The 16064-nt window shown below is 50.6% G+C and overlaps 2 protein-coding genes across 4 annotated transcripts; one reads left to right on the top strand and one right to left on the bottom strand.

Annotated features, from left to right (window-relative positions):
- Window positions 1-641: 641 nt before the first annotated feature.
- Window positions 642-8127, bottom strand: LOC102571286 (uncharacterized). Of its 2 annotated transcripts, none has more exons than XM_019482503.2 (4): window positions 7087-8127; window positions 6605-6714; window positions 4228-5310; window positions 642-3017 (listed from the first exon to the last, which is right to left on the bottom strand). In XM_019482503.2, exons 2-4 carry the CDS (start codon window positions 6611-6613, stop codon window positions 2823-2825), a joined length of 1287 nt encoding a protein of 428 aa, XP_019338048.1. In that variant the 5' UTR covers window positions 6614-6714; window positions 7087-8127; the 3' UTR covers window positions 642-2822. The 2 variants fall into 2 exon arrangements, with proteins under 2 accessions (XP_019338048.1, XP_019338049.1); XM_019482504.2 differs by lacking the exon at window positions 7087-8127 and adding an exon at window positions 6801-7076.
- Window positions 8128-8355: 228 nt separating this feature from the next.
- LOC102568345 (P43 5S RNA-binding protein) lies at window positions 8356-13627 on the top strand. 2 transcript variants are annotated; one of them, XM_006274980.4, is made up of 9 exons: window positions 8356-8548; window positions 9074-9162; window positions 9596-9689; window positions 10476-10564; window positions 10944-11017; window positions 11353-11433; window positions 11742-11971; window positions 12468-12521; window positions 12796-13627. In XM_006274980.4, the coding sequence occupies exons 1-9, from the start codon at window positions 8450-8452 to the stop codon at window positions 13114-13116; spliced, it is 1131 nt and encodes a 376-aa protein (XP_006275042.2). In that variant the 5' UTR covers window positions 8356-8449; the 3' UTR covers window positions 13117-13627. The 2 variants fall into 2 exon arrangements, with proteins under 2 accessions (XP_006275042.2, XP_019338046.1); XM_019482501.2 differs by lacking the exons at window positions 9596-9689; window positions 10476-10564.
- Window positions 13628-16064: the final 2437 nt, after the last annotated feature.

The following is a 16064-nucleotide window of genomic DNA, read 5'->3' as shown; positions in this document are numbered from 1 at the left end:
GTGGTGTCTCATGTTGGCAGGGAAGTAGCTAGGGTCAGAAGAAGTTGGAGCCAAGGGCATGTTCACAAGTGAAGATTGATGTGAGATATTGTGAAGAAAGATCCTCTTGGGGAAAATGGTGATGTGAAGTTTGTTGTGTTAGGGCAGCAGTTTTTTAGACTTCAGCTTGTCCTCTGGGTACTGGATACCTGTTCCATCAACCTAAACCTTTTATGCAGGACACTTAAGCAGTTCTTTACATTGCTTTCTTTTTTACAGTACATATGGAGTAGTACATGGGAGTATGCTCCTGGCACGCTTGTGCCTGGGTGCATGTTTATGAACCTTTGCTACCTATGTTTCCAGCTGCATATTGGATAAAACCTTTCCAATTCAGTCATGACCTCATGTTCCTCCCCATCTTATGGTTGAGAATGTATCCATACATGGTTAAATCTTCTATGGAGAAGCCCATCACACATGACAGCCTTTTCAGAGGTGCTTCAGTTTTTTCAGAGGTCAGAGACAACCTTTGTCCTTAACTGAGCCCTAGCAGACACTTAAGCATCAGAAGCTTGTTTTATGCATAAATAGAGGACAGCTGCCTGCAGTATAGTCAGTACAGCCCTGTTGACAACTCCTCTGTTGGTTTTAGAGATCTTGTCTACCATGGCTAGAATTTAAAGATCAAAGGGCAAGTGCAAAGGATGTTATCTGGAATCTGGGTTCTGTCTTGTTCATGAAAGCAAGCAGTGGACAGGATACAGTGATTGGGGTTTAGTTTTGGCTAAATGGCTTTAAAATGCAGGAAGAGATTTTTAGCTTGGGCCTGAGCTCAGTCGCGTTCTGTAGTCAGACGGTGCTGCTTTTGAAGTCTCAGTTTTGTGTAACTGTTCACCCTGTAGTGTAGTGTAGTTTCACACCTATTGAGAGCAGTCAGTATTTTGCATTAATTAAAGGCACATTTGCAGGGGAACTATAGTTTAGGCAGAAGATTGACTGTCTGCTTTACTCATGGGATCCTGAGTACCATGCAAGGCACCCTACCCTTTTACCCCAGTGCCCTCAGAGAATAGCAGGGACTATCTTCCAAGATGGAGGAGGGAATGTGGGATAAGCATAAGTGCCATGTGAGAATTTGCCCATCATGGAATCATAGCTATCTGTAGAGCAGAAGATGGTGGCCCTCTTACAAGGATTCTGCTACCTTGAGAAGAAAGAGGCCTTCCCTGAACACTTGACTTAATTTGTGCATGAGAATGTAAAACAAGTCAAGTTTTTTAATGATAGCCTGTGCAACTAGCAACTGTTCAAGTTGACTTCACTCCTTGGCAAAGGGCATAGATTTCCCTTAGGATTTCAAAGCAGAGGAGCTGCCTGCCCCTACCAAAAGCAGAATGTAGGGCACATACTAAAATCTGATAATGCTCCTCTCTGTCTTTCTGAATTGCAGCCTGGTAAGGTGCTCCAGGGACCCTTGAAAGGGGAAATGTAGCTGGTTTGGGGGCAGTGCTGTTAATGGCATGTAATCTGGGAAACGGAGCAGTGAGGCTGAATTTTGTACATGCTGAATGGTCTAGATTTAATAGCGGCCAGACTGACTGTTACTTAGCAACCCAAGCAGGCAGTGACAGGCTTCCTGGGTCTGTGAACAACTGACTATAAACTTAAACCCCCGTTCCTGCAAAGTCATGGGCAGGGGCTTCTCCCTCCTGAGAGCCGGAGGGCCTTGGTTTTAAACAGATTAAATAGCAGTGGACCTGGACAGCTGTGGTGGGATAGATCAGGCTGTTGCCAGCTCCCTGCTGATATGGCTTCAAGGAAATGGTACATAAAGTTGACTTGTAAGGTAAAAGGAAGAGAAATGCCAAGATGATGTGCTTAAAAGCAGCTGCTTGTTCAGGACACTAAGCATCTATGTCACATATCTGCTGTTCTCTTGGGCTTGCTGGAAATTCTAGGATTATATCAGGTACTGAGCAACATATGATGGGTTAGGGAGTTATTTTGCTGCAGCCTCTGAAGCTCTGACATTGTTTGTTGGAGGGTGCCTGGGTCTCAATCACTCCTGATCTGTAGGTACTGAGCACCCCCCATCAGGCTGCTAACCACTTCAGCACTTGCCAGAGTTGAGAAGCCCCTGCCTGATCAAAGGAAAGTTCTCAAAGATACAGTCAGTGGCTGGATCTGGCCTGTGGAGCTGTCATCGGGTCCACAGGGCTCCTGGAGGTGTTGGGAATTTGGGGTGGAGTAACCAGAGATGGGGCTTACTGCTATATTTTGGGGTATGGATCCCCATTGGGACTGTGCTTTGGTAGTGGTGGGATGAGTAATGTCTGTGTTCCCCAGCCCTGCAGCTCCTTTATGCTGCTCACCCTGCTGCCAGAGGTGGATCTGGATTTGGCCTATAAGGAGGCCCATGGTCCTGGCCTGGGAGACCAAGTGATGTTTACATCTCTGAATTAAAGGCAACCCTGTGCTGCCAAGGAAAGCCCCAAGAGCCCTTGCAGTTCTTTATGAGGACAATTGTTGATGCACAGGAGCTGAGGAAAACAGTAAAATACCCATGCCGATCACACAACAAAGTGATTTTTTTTCTTAAGCTTTCCTATGACAGCGAATCATGTTGTGAGCACCTAGAGACACCAAGATGGAGCACATTGAGCCCATTGCCTTGAGCTTTCCAGCACCTGAACTGCAGAAGCCAATTATGCAAAGATCGGGAGAACATTTCTCGTGTATTGCAAAGGCTGTCTAGCACAGCCGAGACTCCCAAACCCACAGCATACTTGACAATTCCTTTTAATAGGGATGGCAACCATTTTTAGATAGGAGAGTTTCTGCTAGGAACTGGAGGGTTTTTTCTTCACCAACATCAGTAGTTTCAGTCTCTGGATAACCCGCTGGAGGCAGAAAGGGGAGAGATCCCCAGGCTTTGGCTGAGCAGGCATAGCGTGGGTAGCAGGTGGGCACTCCAGGTGCCTGGAGGGCTTGGTACCAGGCAGTGTTGTCTTCTGAAGGGCAGCAATGAGAGCAGCCTAGAATTCCCAGAGAAAGCGATAGGTCAGAAGCTGACTTGCACCTGAATCATAAGGAGCTCAAGCTATTTAGTTTATTCACGAGGTGACTCAATCACAGCCTGCCTGCAACTGCCAGGGGAGATGCCAGACAGATATCTTTAGCGCATGAGCCAGTGTCTGGGAGCTGCGTAGACAAACCTGGGTTAGAGCAGACAATTTGTAACAGGTTGGGTAATTAACCTGGAGCCAGGGATCCAGGGCTACAGCTGTTTCTCTGTTGTTTAGGATCCTTACAAGACTATGCTCCTTTCTAGAAATCTGGGCTTGAGGCAGGAACCACTGGGTCAAATGTACTGGTCTCTGTGACACAAGGTGATCAGAATATGCCTTTTATAGACTTAAAACTATGACACTGATGTTCCTTTAGGCTTTTCTAGACAGGGAAATGGACAGTATAGCCCCTCCAGACCAGCTGTTCCCTTGTGGATACTTCTTCCACACCTGTTTCTGAATTCACTCAACCCTCTTTGGATACGACTTGATTTGCAGCGGGGACCCATGGGTTGTGTTCTTGATCTTACCACTGACTTGCTGCATAAGGTGCAGCTGCCCCTGTCCCTCATTCAGACCCCAGACCCAGCTAAAGCCTGTCAGCATTTGCAGAACACTCAGAGCATACCAAATGGATGATGCTCCACAAATACTGTTCCTATCACAGCCTCTTTTGTTGTTGTTATTGTTCATATGTCTGTGCCTGGAGGGCCTAAATGATTGGGGGGGTTGTCCCATTGCATCAGGGACTGCACAGACACAGAGCCAGGCTCTGTCCCAAAAAACTTGCAGCATAAAGAGATGAGACAGAGAAAGAATGATCATCCCCATTCTATAGGCAGGGAACTTGATGTACAAAAGACACCTCCACCCGCACACATACACACTGGGGACACTCTTGCACCAGGCACTAGACATAAATAGAGTAAGAATCCTTACCTCAAGAGCCCATTATCTAAACAGACAAGGGTGGAAGAAAGGGAGGATTATTACCCTCATTTTACAGGTGGGGAACTGAGCCATGGAGAGTCTAGGTGACTTGACCAAGGCTCACAAGGAATCTTTGACAGGGCCAAGAAATGAACCCTTCCCTATTGTCCCTTTAGGGCTCTGTGAGTCACCCAATGTCTATAGTGCTGACCCTATGAGAAAGACAGCTCCTTGCCTGGCTCCTCACCTCTTGTGCTCCTGATACCTGGGCACCCTCAGTTGAGTGGAGCTGATAACTAGAAAACAGCTTCTTGGCCTTGCACAATAAAGTCCCAGCACTGGCCACCCAGCCTGTACAGCACTGCCTGATCCCCTCTTCCAGTTCTGGCCCAAAGCCCTTAGGGAATAACCTGATGCAGTGAATCCTGCCATCCTTCCTGTGTGGAAAGACCAGGGGAGGGCCCAGCCAAGAGCCAGGGCCTAACTTTGCCCAGGCTTTGAACACAGAGCTGGGAGGGAGCTGGCACTCCAACCTATCAGAGGCATCTAAGCTGGGAGACTCAGCCAGACAGGTGATGGTGACCACTCCTGGCAAACAGTGCTGGGACTCAGCCCCCTGGCACAGGTCCGACTTCCTAAGGATGGGGACCAGCAGCTCCTCCAGGCTGACTTCCAAGCTCTCTTGCTCCTTCTTGCCATCCTGCAGCAAGAAGGAGTCCTCCTCTCTCAGTTCACTGGGCAGATTTCTGTCCTGGTGCTCAAGCAAAGTGTCTGTACCAGGTGATAATCCTCTACCCTGTTGCTCAGTCACCTCCTGCTGGTCTCCCTCACAGCTGCCCTCAGTGTCATCACCAACCCTGGAATGGGTCTTTTCCCCCATTGTAGACTTGATGTTTTTGTAGCCTCTCTGCTTCCCCAGCTCCCTGGGCTCCTCCAGGCTGGCCAGCAATTCTTCCTTCATACACAGCAGTGATTTATTGGGTGTGGTCACAAATGATGACTCTGGTCCTCTTGCCTTAGGTTCATGGCCTGTCCCTTCTGAACCCCAGCAGCTGTCTTCATTCATGACTTGGATCAGCCCCTCTGACATCTGTGCTGTGTGCCCTGGGGCAGCTCCCAAGAAGCCACAGATCACTTCCATGATCTGGTCTGTGCCCCTATTCAGTGGGTGTTCTCCTGGAGCTGCTGGGGTGATGGGTTCCACCTCAACTCCATTTAAGGTGAGCACTATCATGCTCATGCCCTTGTCATGGCTGCCAATCAGTTTTGACCTGTCTGCTTGCACTTCTCCTTGTGAATCCAGCTGCATGTCCTCAATATCTTCCACAGTCTGAGGGGGGAGAAGAAACCAAGGCAGGTGTATAGATCTGGAGACCTAGGGAGGCAGGAGGATCTCGGTTTCTAGGGTGTAGCACCGGGGGTGGGCGGAGAGGAGGGGAGCTTGAAGCTAGGAGTTCTGGGACCCATGCAGGCTCAGCAAATAGGCAGCGTGTTATTGGATGAAATTCAGGTTTGATGAATGCAAGGAAAACACCTCACTGGGAAAATGGCAAGGAAAATAAATTCCACTGTTTCAGAAAGTGTGTGCGCATTTGCCTGGGCCCTTGGGAGATCTTGCTTCAGTTCTCAGCTCTCTGCATGATCCTGAGCACTAGAAGCAGTCATTTGGACTATTCATGCTCATTGCCCTAAATTAGCTGGAACCATTTGTGAAAGTGACTCAGATGTCACTCGTCACTAGAAGGAAACATCTGCTATGGGCACAGCAGGGGTGGGGAATGCAAGCAAAGCACTGAAGGACATGAGGAATGGGCCAGGACAGCAGTGCCCAGACTGTGGCTCCAGAGCCACTTGTGGCTTTTCATCTTATCACCTGTGGATAGATGATGAGCTAAGTAGACAGGCACAAAACAGTACTGGGTATTTTTGGTTTGCTGTCTGCCATGGGTCTGCCTTTTCTGCACTCATGAATAATGTAGCACATGCTCTCTATTAGTCATGGCACCAGCACTAACTAATATTTGCTTTTCCACTGGTCCTTGCTTCTTCCAGTTTAACGAGGGGTTTCTGTGTCATTGTGGCGCTTAGGTTAACACTGGTTGCCCTGTGGCCCATATGTGTCCTGGGGTGAATAATCAGCCCAGAGAACAAGATGAGGCCATGAGATGGGCTAGTGGGGTGGCCTCATCTGGAATAGAGCACTCAGCCCTGGATTTCTGTGCACTAGGACAGAACAGATAGAGAAGGGATCAGGGGGTGAGTGGCTGCTAAAGGGAGCTGAAAGAGTTTGTTCAGAAGCAACAGCTGCAGCCAGGGAGGTGTCTTTGATACCTGGACATGGTACTTCTAAACTGATGCCATCAGGCTGCGAACTTTGCCCTCTGACATCAGAGATGCTGAGAAGTGAGATCAGAAAGCAGAAGCTGCAATGAAGGTTCTGTCCCTGCCCCCAGCACTGACCCAGTCTGGGCAGGTTTCTTCCCTAGTTTCCCCATGTGTCAGAGAAGGACATGGCATGGAGGAAGCAGGGTTTGACTTGGGCAGAAAACCGCTGCTGCTCTTGCTCTCTGCCTCAGCAGTGTCATGGGCTGAACTGCTTTGATGCCTCCACACAAGCTCCTTACCAGATCCATGTCCAACGTAGCTGCCTTCCTCCACCGGGCACTAGCTGTGGTGAGGTTTGGTGCTGCTCATTCCTCGCTGTGCTCCAGGAGCACATAAAGGTCATATAGCTCTGTAGAGTTAAAGTCAAAGAGATTTAACATGGGCTGGAACAAACAACCTCATCCCTCTTCCCCAAGGAAGATAGGCTGTATTCACCCTGCTGCATCAAAGGATGGTGGAGCTGATGGACAAACTCTGCAGCCCCCACTCACAGGTCTCTTAGCCTCAGCATCCAGGACTCACACAATCCTTGGCATGGGGGTTGCTTCTGAGATGCAGTTACCTGACAGCTGGAAACTGAGCCAAGACTCACCCACCCAATTGCACACAAAGGGGAAAACAACTTGCTAGTTGCTTTGCCCCCGAGCTTGTATGTTCAGGCCCTAACCTCTTAACTCACAGCAACTGCTGATCCAAGCCACTGCCTCCTTCCTCCACTCACCACTAAGCTCTTGTTGGCAGCTGCTCCTCTCCTCCTCAGCCAGAGAAGCAAAAGTGTCACAAAGGGACCCACCCCCGCCATGACATCACAAAGGGACAGGGGAGACTCCCCAGAGAGCACTTGTCTCCATAGCAAAGATTTTCCAGCCTTGGTCTTTATCATGGTTATTACAGTAGCACCTAGAGACCCACCCAAGCTGTGTTAGGAGCTGCTGCTAGGAGTGCCAGCAGTCAGGAGGGCAGACAGCAAGGCCCGGGGGCTTGCTCCAAGCCATGCCACAGGTCAGGGGCAAATTGAGGAACAGAAACCAGGTGTCCACAGTCCCTGCCTTGTGCCCTCACCCACCAGTCCGTGCTGTCTTCACCCCAGCGATGGGCCCCTGCTGCAGAACTTCCATGGCTCAGAATCCAGACCCAGCCCCACCTTGGATCTGGAGGGCTCAGTTCAGTCAGTCTGGATCCTGAGCTGAGCTCAGATCTAATGCTACACTGACTAGGGCCTGTCTCTCAGCAATCACTTTGGAGAACTTGGTTCTTTCTGCTTTAGAGGACCCTCTGAAAGGAAAAATCACTGGCCTGATTAGAGAGGAAGGCCCTGATCTCGCAGTATGCTCCAGGTAGACACGAGGGCCTGAGCCTCCATGATGAGGGAGCGGAGAAATATTTGCCTTCCACTGGGGTCACATGGTGTTTTAGAAAAACTCTGCCCTGGCTGAATGTGCTTCAGCTCCTTTAAAGCAGCTGTCACAGCCCCTCTGCTACAGCAGAGAGCCAACGCTGCACCCAGGGACCATTCCTGCAATGGTTTTGCAGCAGCACAGATAATGATGGACTGCAGCTCTCCCTGACCCTGAAGATCAGCAGGAGGAGGAGAGGGGGTACTGTGCTTGGGGCTATTGTACCCCCAGGAGTTTCAGTCCAGGACCTCAGAGGGCATCAGACACCATGAAGAACAGGGCCTTGATACCAGGCTGCCAGGGGCCTTAACGAGGTAGATTGCACTGAGGTAAAGGGACAAATCACTGACTTGGCTCCACACACCAGAGAGAGATCAGAGCTCAGTTGCCTGGCCCCCATCAGATTAAATCCACCCTTCCCACACCTATCCAGGGAAATACCAGGATAAAGCCAATCCCTTCTCCACAAACTCCCCAATCTCCTTTCCCAATAATGAAGCTAATAGCAAAATCCTGAGCCAAGACCAGGGCACTGCCTATCACTGAGCTGATAGACAGCAGCTGCATCCATCTCTGCTATAAATGGAGCACACTGGGTAAAAGTGAAGGGATAGGGGTGTGTTGTGTGCAGATATCTGGGAGTTGAGTTTGGTCTTGGGTGTATTGTACAGTGTTGTACTCTGCTGTATGGCAGAGCCTGGGGAGAGCAGTCCTTCTTCTGGGAATGCTGCTTCATCTTGTCCCTGCAAGGAGTGGGGGCCAGCTCTGGCTGTACCCCAAGAGGAGGTAAGAGCTGGGGGTGGCTCTGAGGAGAGTCTTGCCTTCCAAGAAAGTATGAGAGCCATGAATTTTCTGCTCGTTGTTTCTCTAAGGGTTTCTGATGTGCTCACCTGAGAACCCTGTTGCTTGAGTGTACCTGGGGCTGAGCTACATGAGGGAGAAAAGGCCTTGGTGGGGATGGATGGGTTGTGTGCTTTGAGAGGAGGACTTATGAGTCCCAGAGCATAAACATTATGGAGCAGAGCTGCCTGTCTCATTTACTGGACTTGAATGGTCTCCCCAGGGATGATGCAGATCAATTTTAATGTGGGCTGTGTTGCTTAAGTTGCAAATCTGTGACCTGAAGTGTGCTGAGTAATACTGAAAGCCCAATACTAGCCCTCCCCTGCAATGTGCCTTGGACCTGGGACCTGCCTCTGCCTCCAGTTAACTTGGCTGATATAGTGCCTATTTATATGGTGGAGGGGAAGCAGGGTCAAGGGACTCTGTGAAGGTGGTGCTGGAGCTCCTTTCTGACACTTCCCCCTTCAGGAGCTGGTGTGTGACCAAGCTGGCTGTGGAGAGCGATTCCAGCATGGAGATGTTCTGCAAAAGCACAAGCTGCAGCATAGTGATGTCTGGTAGGTGGGGCAGGGAGGTGGCTTTTTCTGTATCCACCCCACTGTGACTCCAGCTCCTGGGTTCTTGTAGGGTCTAATGGATCTGGGGGGGGGGAGGTATAGTATCCAGCAGGACCCTTGCAGCTGTACTGAGTTTCTCTCCCATCTTTCTCCTTTGTGGGAGAAGGGGCTGCTGAAGTCCTAGCTAAGACCAGGAGCTCTGACTTGTTTTCCCAGTGAGGCAGTCCTCACCCTGATAGGAATGATGACTTGCCACCTTCTGTCAGGCATGGTAACTGATGCACAGAAAGGTCCTAAGCTGGACCAGAAGTAGGTACCTTGATATGCCCCAGCCCAGGCTGCAAGAAAGTTATGCTGAGCCTGTCTCCCTTCCAAATGGGAGGGCAGTTCCTAAGCTAGGACCTGCTGATGTGCAGGGCTTTCTCTTCCACAGGTGTTTGGATGTGGGTTGTGAATCTGCCTTGGTGACTAATAACCAGCTACAAAAGCCCTGCGAGTCGCAGCATGGCAACAGAAATTCATTCCAGGTAATGCAGGCTGGATAGAGCACTAGGCTTGAGATGAGCCCGCCTGTGACCAAATGCCCTCAGGCCTAAATACCATGGGGGGGCCTGTCATACCTGGAGGCCTCATGGCTGGGGAGGCTGCTGCTCTACTGAAGCCAAACTAGGGAAAGCTTGGCAGCAGTAAGTGGTATGGGTAAGTGAGACCCTCAGGACCTTCTCACCTGGCCCTTCCATCTGGAAAGGACTAGTATTTGACTTCCCAGGGCTTAAAATGAGGAAGCTGCTCTTCTGGCCACAGGAGGGAGCCAGAACTTGAGCATCTGGCTCTCTAGTAAGAGCCAGTGCTGTGCTGGGGATAGTGAGGAAGGCTTCTCTCCAGAGGCAGGGCCAAGCAGAAAGCCCCAGCATGGTACACTGCTCCTGTTAATGGGAACTCCTGGAGAGGAACTCATAGCTGCTTTTGATAGTTGGATCAGCCCAGCTAATGAACTACTTCTTGCCTGTGCCATCTGTCTTATGCCATGCGTGTCCACCAGGCTGGAGGGGCTGCTGCTAGCATGACCAAACCTCTTAAACCACAGCTTCCAATGACATGTAAATGAGCTCTGCTAGTCCCTTCTTGAGTGGTGATCTCCCCAAACTCCTTGGTTGTGCCCTTGTGGGTACCTGCCTGGGGCTGCAGCAAGCCTGCTGGTGCTGCATGGTACCATGGAGACTGTTATGCCTGGTGCTAGCTGGTGTGAAAGGGGCATGGGCAAGCCTGTTCTCAATGCATCAGGTCAACCATCTTGACCTTCTTCCCTCCAGTGTAGCCACCAGGGTTGTGAGAGGGTCTTCAGGAAAAAGAAGGCTCTCAAGATGCATTGGACTGAGCATACTAAAGTGCTGCCATTTGTGTAAGTGTCTCCTGGCAAAGGGAAGGGGCTGACTAAGGGACCAAGTTCTCCTTGGGGTGACTTCATGTTTGTCTTGAAATGTGGCACCCTGTCACTTCAAAATGACATGCCATTGATGCTTGGCAACTGCTAGCTCTGGGCCAGATAACAGAGCTGGATAGGCTTGTGCTCTCATCAGCTTTACTTCTCTGGACTTCTCTCTCTTTTGGGGGTAGGGGACTGGCACACTAGACTATTCCAAGTGAGACATCTTGCTGCCTTAATCTCTCTGGAGAACCCTGGGATATCTCTGCTTTCCAGGGTAAAGTGGCATCCCTAGGAACTCTTGCCCATCCCTGAAGAAAGGAGCAGTTACACCATGCTTCTCTGCCTTGTTCAGGTGCCAAGAGCCAGGATGTGGCATGAAATTCATCAGTGCTGCCAAGAGGAAAGCTCACCAGAAGAGACATGCTGGTGAGATGCATGAATGCCTTCTCCTTTACAGGGCTGGCAGGCAAAATGAGATTTGGCTGTCTAATCTCACCCTCATGTTCTCTGGTGTCCATCAGGCTGACTGTTCCCTGGTGCTCCCTCTTACCTGTCACCACTTTTCCCTTGGTGACACTGGGCTGCTCTGTTTAAAGCTCATGGTTCTTCAACAGCTCTAGATTTTTTTTTTAGAATCGGAGTAGAGTCCAGCTTTCACCTGATGGGAAGTTCCCAATTTAAGGTTGTGCATGGGAGTGGTGTCAACTGCAGTATGTGTTGTCCTAAGAATTTCCCCTTTAGCCCATTGGTTCTCCTTCCAGGATACCCATGCCCCAGGGAGGATTGCCAGATTGTCCTGCCCACTTGGACAGAGCTTCAGAAGCATCTGAAGGAGCATCCTGGTAAGGAAGATGGAGAGGCCTACATTGCCATGGCCTAGAACATCTTGAGTTGCCCTAAATCCAGTGTACTCCCATTCCTCTTAGCATGTCCTGCATGGGTAGCATCCAGACCCCTTGCATTGCCATCTGATTGGTGGAAGTGAAGGTTCCATTCCATGCATCACCCAAGTGAGGGCCCAGCTTTGGTTTGGGAAGCCCTGGGATTTTGATATCTCGCTGTCTCTCTCTCCAAAATTTAGAATGGAGCTCATGGAAGACCTGGGGGGGGGGGGGGGTTGGAGGCTCAGACCCCTGCTCCTCTGTCCTAGTGGAGTACAAGTGCCAGCTGTGTCTGAAGACCTTCAAGAAACCCAATGGCCTGAGGAGACATAAGCCTTCCCATGCCAAACAAAAGCCAAGACTGCTGTGTCCCAGGATAGACTGCAGGGCTTGCTTTACTACAGTCTTCAACCTGGAGAGCCACATCAAGAAAGTGCACCTGCAGCTGCTGAAATACCACTGCTACTTCACTGGTTGTGGGAAGGCCTTTGCCATGCAGGTATGAAGGCACTGGGTTCTCCCTCTAGGCACTAGGGAAGTGGCTGTGGGCTGCAGGGATTGCAGATAGTCCTACCAAGCAATCTCCCCACAGTGGCAGAAGCTCCATGGCACGGAGCTAGCTGGGGTGGGAAGGAGGCACTTGCATCAGACTCTATCCATCATGGGGAATGTCCAACTTGCCAGTTAAGCAACTTAATGGGTAGTTCTGGCAGGTGGCTCTTTTATGTGGTCCTCCCCCCTCCTTGGCTGGACTTCATCTTGCCATAAGGCATCCCAGTTGGCCTGAGGTGATCTGCATCCTAGCAGATGCAGCTTGTTCTTGTCTATAGATCTACTGAAACTCCTGTACTGCCCTAGGATGGAATACCCCATATGCTTCTCCAACCCCAGGAAGTCCTTAACTGTTCCTGACCTAAGCCTAGCTTGTCCATGACTGATTGATTGATTGATTTTATTTTATTTATTTATTTATTTATTTTTAATCCCTCTCCCAGGAGAGTCTACAGCGGCATCTGACAGTGCATGACCCCACAAAGAGAAAACGGAAGGTAACTGTCTTCATCTCTGAACCTGACCAAAGGGTAAACTGGCCTGAAGCTGCAAAAATGCTTGCTGGACTTGAGGAATACACCTTGGGGCGGGTACCCTTACAAAGGGGGTTAGGGATGGCATGCTGGCTAAAGGGAGCATGGCAGGACCTAGGAAGGATCCTGCATTCCAAGCCAGAGCCAAACTTTCAGATGGGGAGAGATGGCCTGATCTGTTCTGCCTTCAGGCTTGGAGCAGGGCTGTGCAGAAACCCTGGCCTGTCCTTCTTGACAGGTCAGGAACTACCGGCCACGGAGGAAGTGGCAGCAGCGCATGGGCCGCCGATGGCACAATTATGTGCAGGTAGAAGACAACCTGAGAAGCCTCTTCAGCCACAAGCTCTTTGTGCGGCCCAAGCAGGGCTGGTGGCGGCGCCGGGGGCATAGGACCAGCTCGGGCAGCTTCCAGTTCTTCCTACGCTTCAAGGCTAAACTGGAGAGTGACCTCTCGGGGCTCTTCAATGAACGTCGCTGCTGCCATGAGGTGGAAGTGGAGGTGAACCTCAGCTCCTTCTTCCAGCTGCCTCTGGACAGCAAGGCAGAAAAGGTGGCCTAGAGCCTGTATCTCCCAGGCTGGGGGATGCCGCCTTGCTTTTCCCTGGCAAAATGGGGGCTTGTTCTTTTTAGGCACCAGGAGCACAAGTCATGTACAAAAGAAGTGAAAAATCATAGGACCTGGGGCTTGGGCTGGCAGGATTGTATCCTATGGGATTTACTTTCTCATTGGCTCTTTAAAATATGTAGTTCTTGTTTTTTAGTATGGCAAGGGTGAAGCCATATTCTATTGGGTAGGGATGGGGAGAGGTGTGTTTTTTGTTTTTGTTTTTTGTGTTCTGGCTAGACTATAATACTCCTGGGTTTTCCTTTCCTCTCCCTTCCCCCAAAGCCTTGCATTGGGGTTTCTGAAGTGACTCTGTCCCCTGAGGGAATACTGAGCCTAGTAATGGCCCTACAATTTTTTATTTTATTTATTTTATTTTTTTTTTATTTCCCCTTCTTTAAACAGAAGAACTTGTACCAAATGCCTCCTGGTGTTCATAAGCAATAAAATAGCTGCAAGTCCCTGAGCTGGTGTTCTGTCTGCTTTACTTCCTCTAAGGCTTTAACCTATGACATCTGTGAAGGCCTCCTGGAGTTCTTGGCTACCCTGCCATCCTTCTCTGGCCCTATATGTGGCTGCTGCATGCCCCAAAAGGAAATCTGCTGGAGGGCCCTCCTCAGTACTGCCAGGAGATGGTGCTGCTGCATCAGAGCCAGCTCAGTGTGCAGCACCACAGCAGGTTCCTGGGTTGGCTGTGGTGAAGGGGGTTGTAGAGGAGACTAGTCCTATTTCTGTTTAAAACTGCCCTTGTCTAAATTGCAGACACTCTCTCACTAGCAGTGGACTATGAGCAGTATTTAGGTTTTAGAGAAGAGTAGTGGAGGGCCTCACCAGACTAAAACTCCACCACTGCCCTGGGCATGATCAATGAGAGCCAGCCTCTCTGCTGTCTGGGGTAACTCCCCAGGGCTAGGGGAGGAAGGGGGCAGCTCAGCTCCATGGCTGGCTGTTTTGGGGTGGAGGACAATCCAAAGTTGGGCCTGGAGCCATTCTGATGTCAGGCACTAAGCTGTCAATGCAGTTCTTAGCATCCTCGTGGAAAGGTTGATGCTGTTTGGGTGGGCTATGGAGGGCCTCTGCATTAGGAGGGGGGAAGGGGGTTGCTGTCTTGCTCCCTGGGAAGCCCACTGCTGCACCTCTGCTTCCTGCTACCTCTTGTCCCCTTGCCAGTCAGCACAGCTCCAGCTGAGAATGGCATGCTATGCTACTTTGGATATGGAGCTGGGGGCAGTAGAGGTACACAGCTCTGGGGAGTCCCTTAAAAAATAATCTGCTGTACTATGCTGAGTGCACCATCTCGCATCATCCACAGGCATGGACTGCAGCATCTGTGGGTCCTCAGGGCCAGGATCCTGCTCCATAGTACTGGATTTCCCCCCTCCCCCAACTTTCTATGGAGTGGTTGGGTGGTGTTGGGTGGAGACTGATGTTGGCTTGGACACACTTTTCTCATTGGAAGCAGGGGGGGACCTACAGTCCCACCAGAGAGCACCCACCAAGCTCTAGTGAGGCCAGGGCTGGATCTACTGGGTGACATTACATCTACCTTGTGTTGGGGAACAGTGCTGGTGCCTTCTGTCATGTGCTAGGTGGAGTCTGCTTGCTGCCCCTCACCAGGCTGTGGCTCAACCCAAAACACACTAAGACAGCTGCCTGGAGGAAGGGCTGAGCTGTTGCAGTGCCTTGGATGAATGAGGCTGGGGCTGTGCTGAGCTGGTTCTCAGCGACCTGGAGTCCTGTCTTTCTAGCCATCCTCTCAGCCCTTATGTTGCCTAGGGCTTCCAGCTGTTTTCTCTTTCTTCTCCTCACTCCTCCTTGAAGCTGGTTATTGTGTTCAAAGAAGTAGTGGCTCCCCAACCTGTGTGTCCCTCCCCTTTCCCATGTTCATGCCATTCTCAAGGCTGGTGACTCAGTGCAGTGGGGGTAGCTGTGACTCATGTTGACTCTCAGCATTTGGGGAGGCAGGAAAGGGGGGGTCAGTTTGATATTGGCACCTGTTCCTGTCCTAGCTTGTAGGCTTCCTTTCCTTCCTTTATTGGATTGGGACAGAGATTGCTAGTTCACAGTGAATAAATCCTTCAGTGCTGGAGTCCCCACATCTTTGTGATCTTGAGGGGAGTAGGGAGCTGGGCTGCCACTCTTGCTGTGGGTTGATGCCAGACTTGGAGTAGGAGCTGTCTTGTCCTTGCTGGGTTTGTCCCTGCTCCCAGCACAAGGAAGCTGTAAACTTGAGTTGAGTCCTCTCCACTACAGAGCTATAGACCAGTCACTTTAACCCCTTCCCCTCTGAAATAGCCTGTTAAAATGTGTCTGCATTTTGAGGCCACAGGGTGCCCTGAAGGGTGATTACAGACAGGCTGGAGATGGTCTTTTCTTTGTGGCCACAGGGGACAGAACTAGGAGCAATGGCCTCAAGGTGCAGCAGAGGAAATGTAGGTTGGATATTAGGAGGAACTTTCTGACTGGCTACAAGGGTGGCCAAGCATGGAATAGGCTACCTAGAGAAGTGGTGGGCTCTCTGTCCCTGGAAACATTTAAGACCAGGTTGGACAGACAGTTGGCTGGAATGCTTTAGTCAGGGATGATCCTGCTTTAAACAGGGGGCTGGACAAGATGACCTCATGACGTCCCTTTCAGGCCTACTTTCCTATGGTCCTGTGATGCAAGCTCTTTGCCACGTTCACTGGAGGCTCTCCAGTGACTTCTCCAACCTTCTTTCAACTCACTCCCCATGAAGAGGTGTGTCTGGGTTTTGTGGTGGGGGGGTGTCATGGTGAATATACTGTGGAGATGGGAGTCCTGGGCACTAGGCAGCTACTCACCCACTCAATTGGTGATAGAAGTGAGAAAGGAACCCAGGACTCCTGCCTCCCTAGTCTCAGCCTGGACTGTCCTCTAGGCTC

This window comes from Alligator mississippiensis, chromosome 4 (assembly GCF_030867095.1).
Source record: "Alligator mississippiensis isolate rAllMis1 chromosome 4, rAllMis1, whole genome shotgun sequence".
NCBI lineage: Eukaryota > Metazoa > Chordata > Crocodylia > Alligatoridae > Alligator > Alligator mississippiensis.
This window is presented reverse-complemented; position numbering and strand designations above follow the sequence as displayed.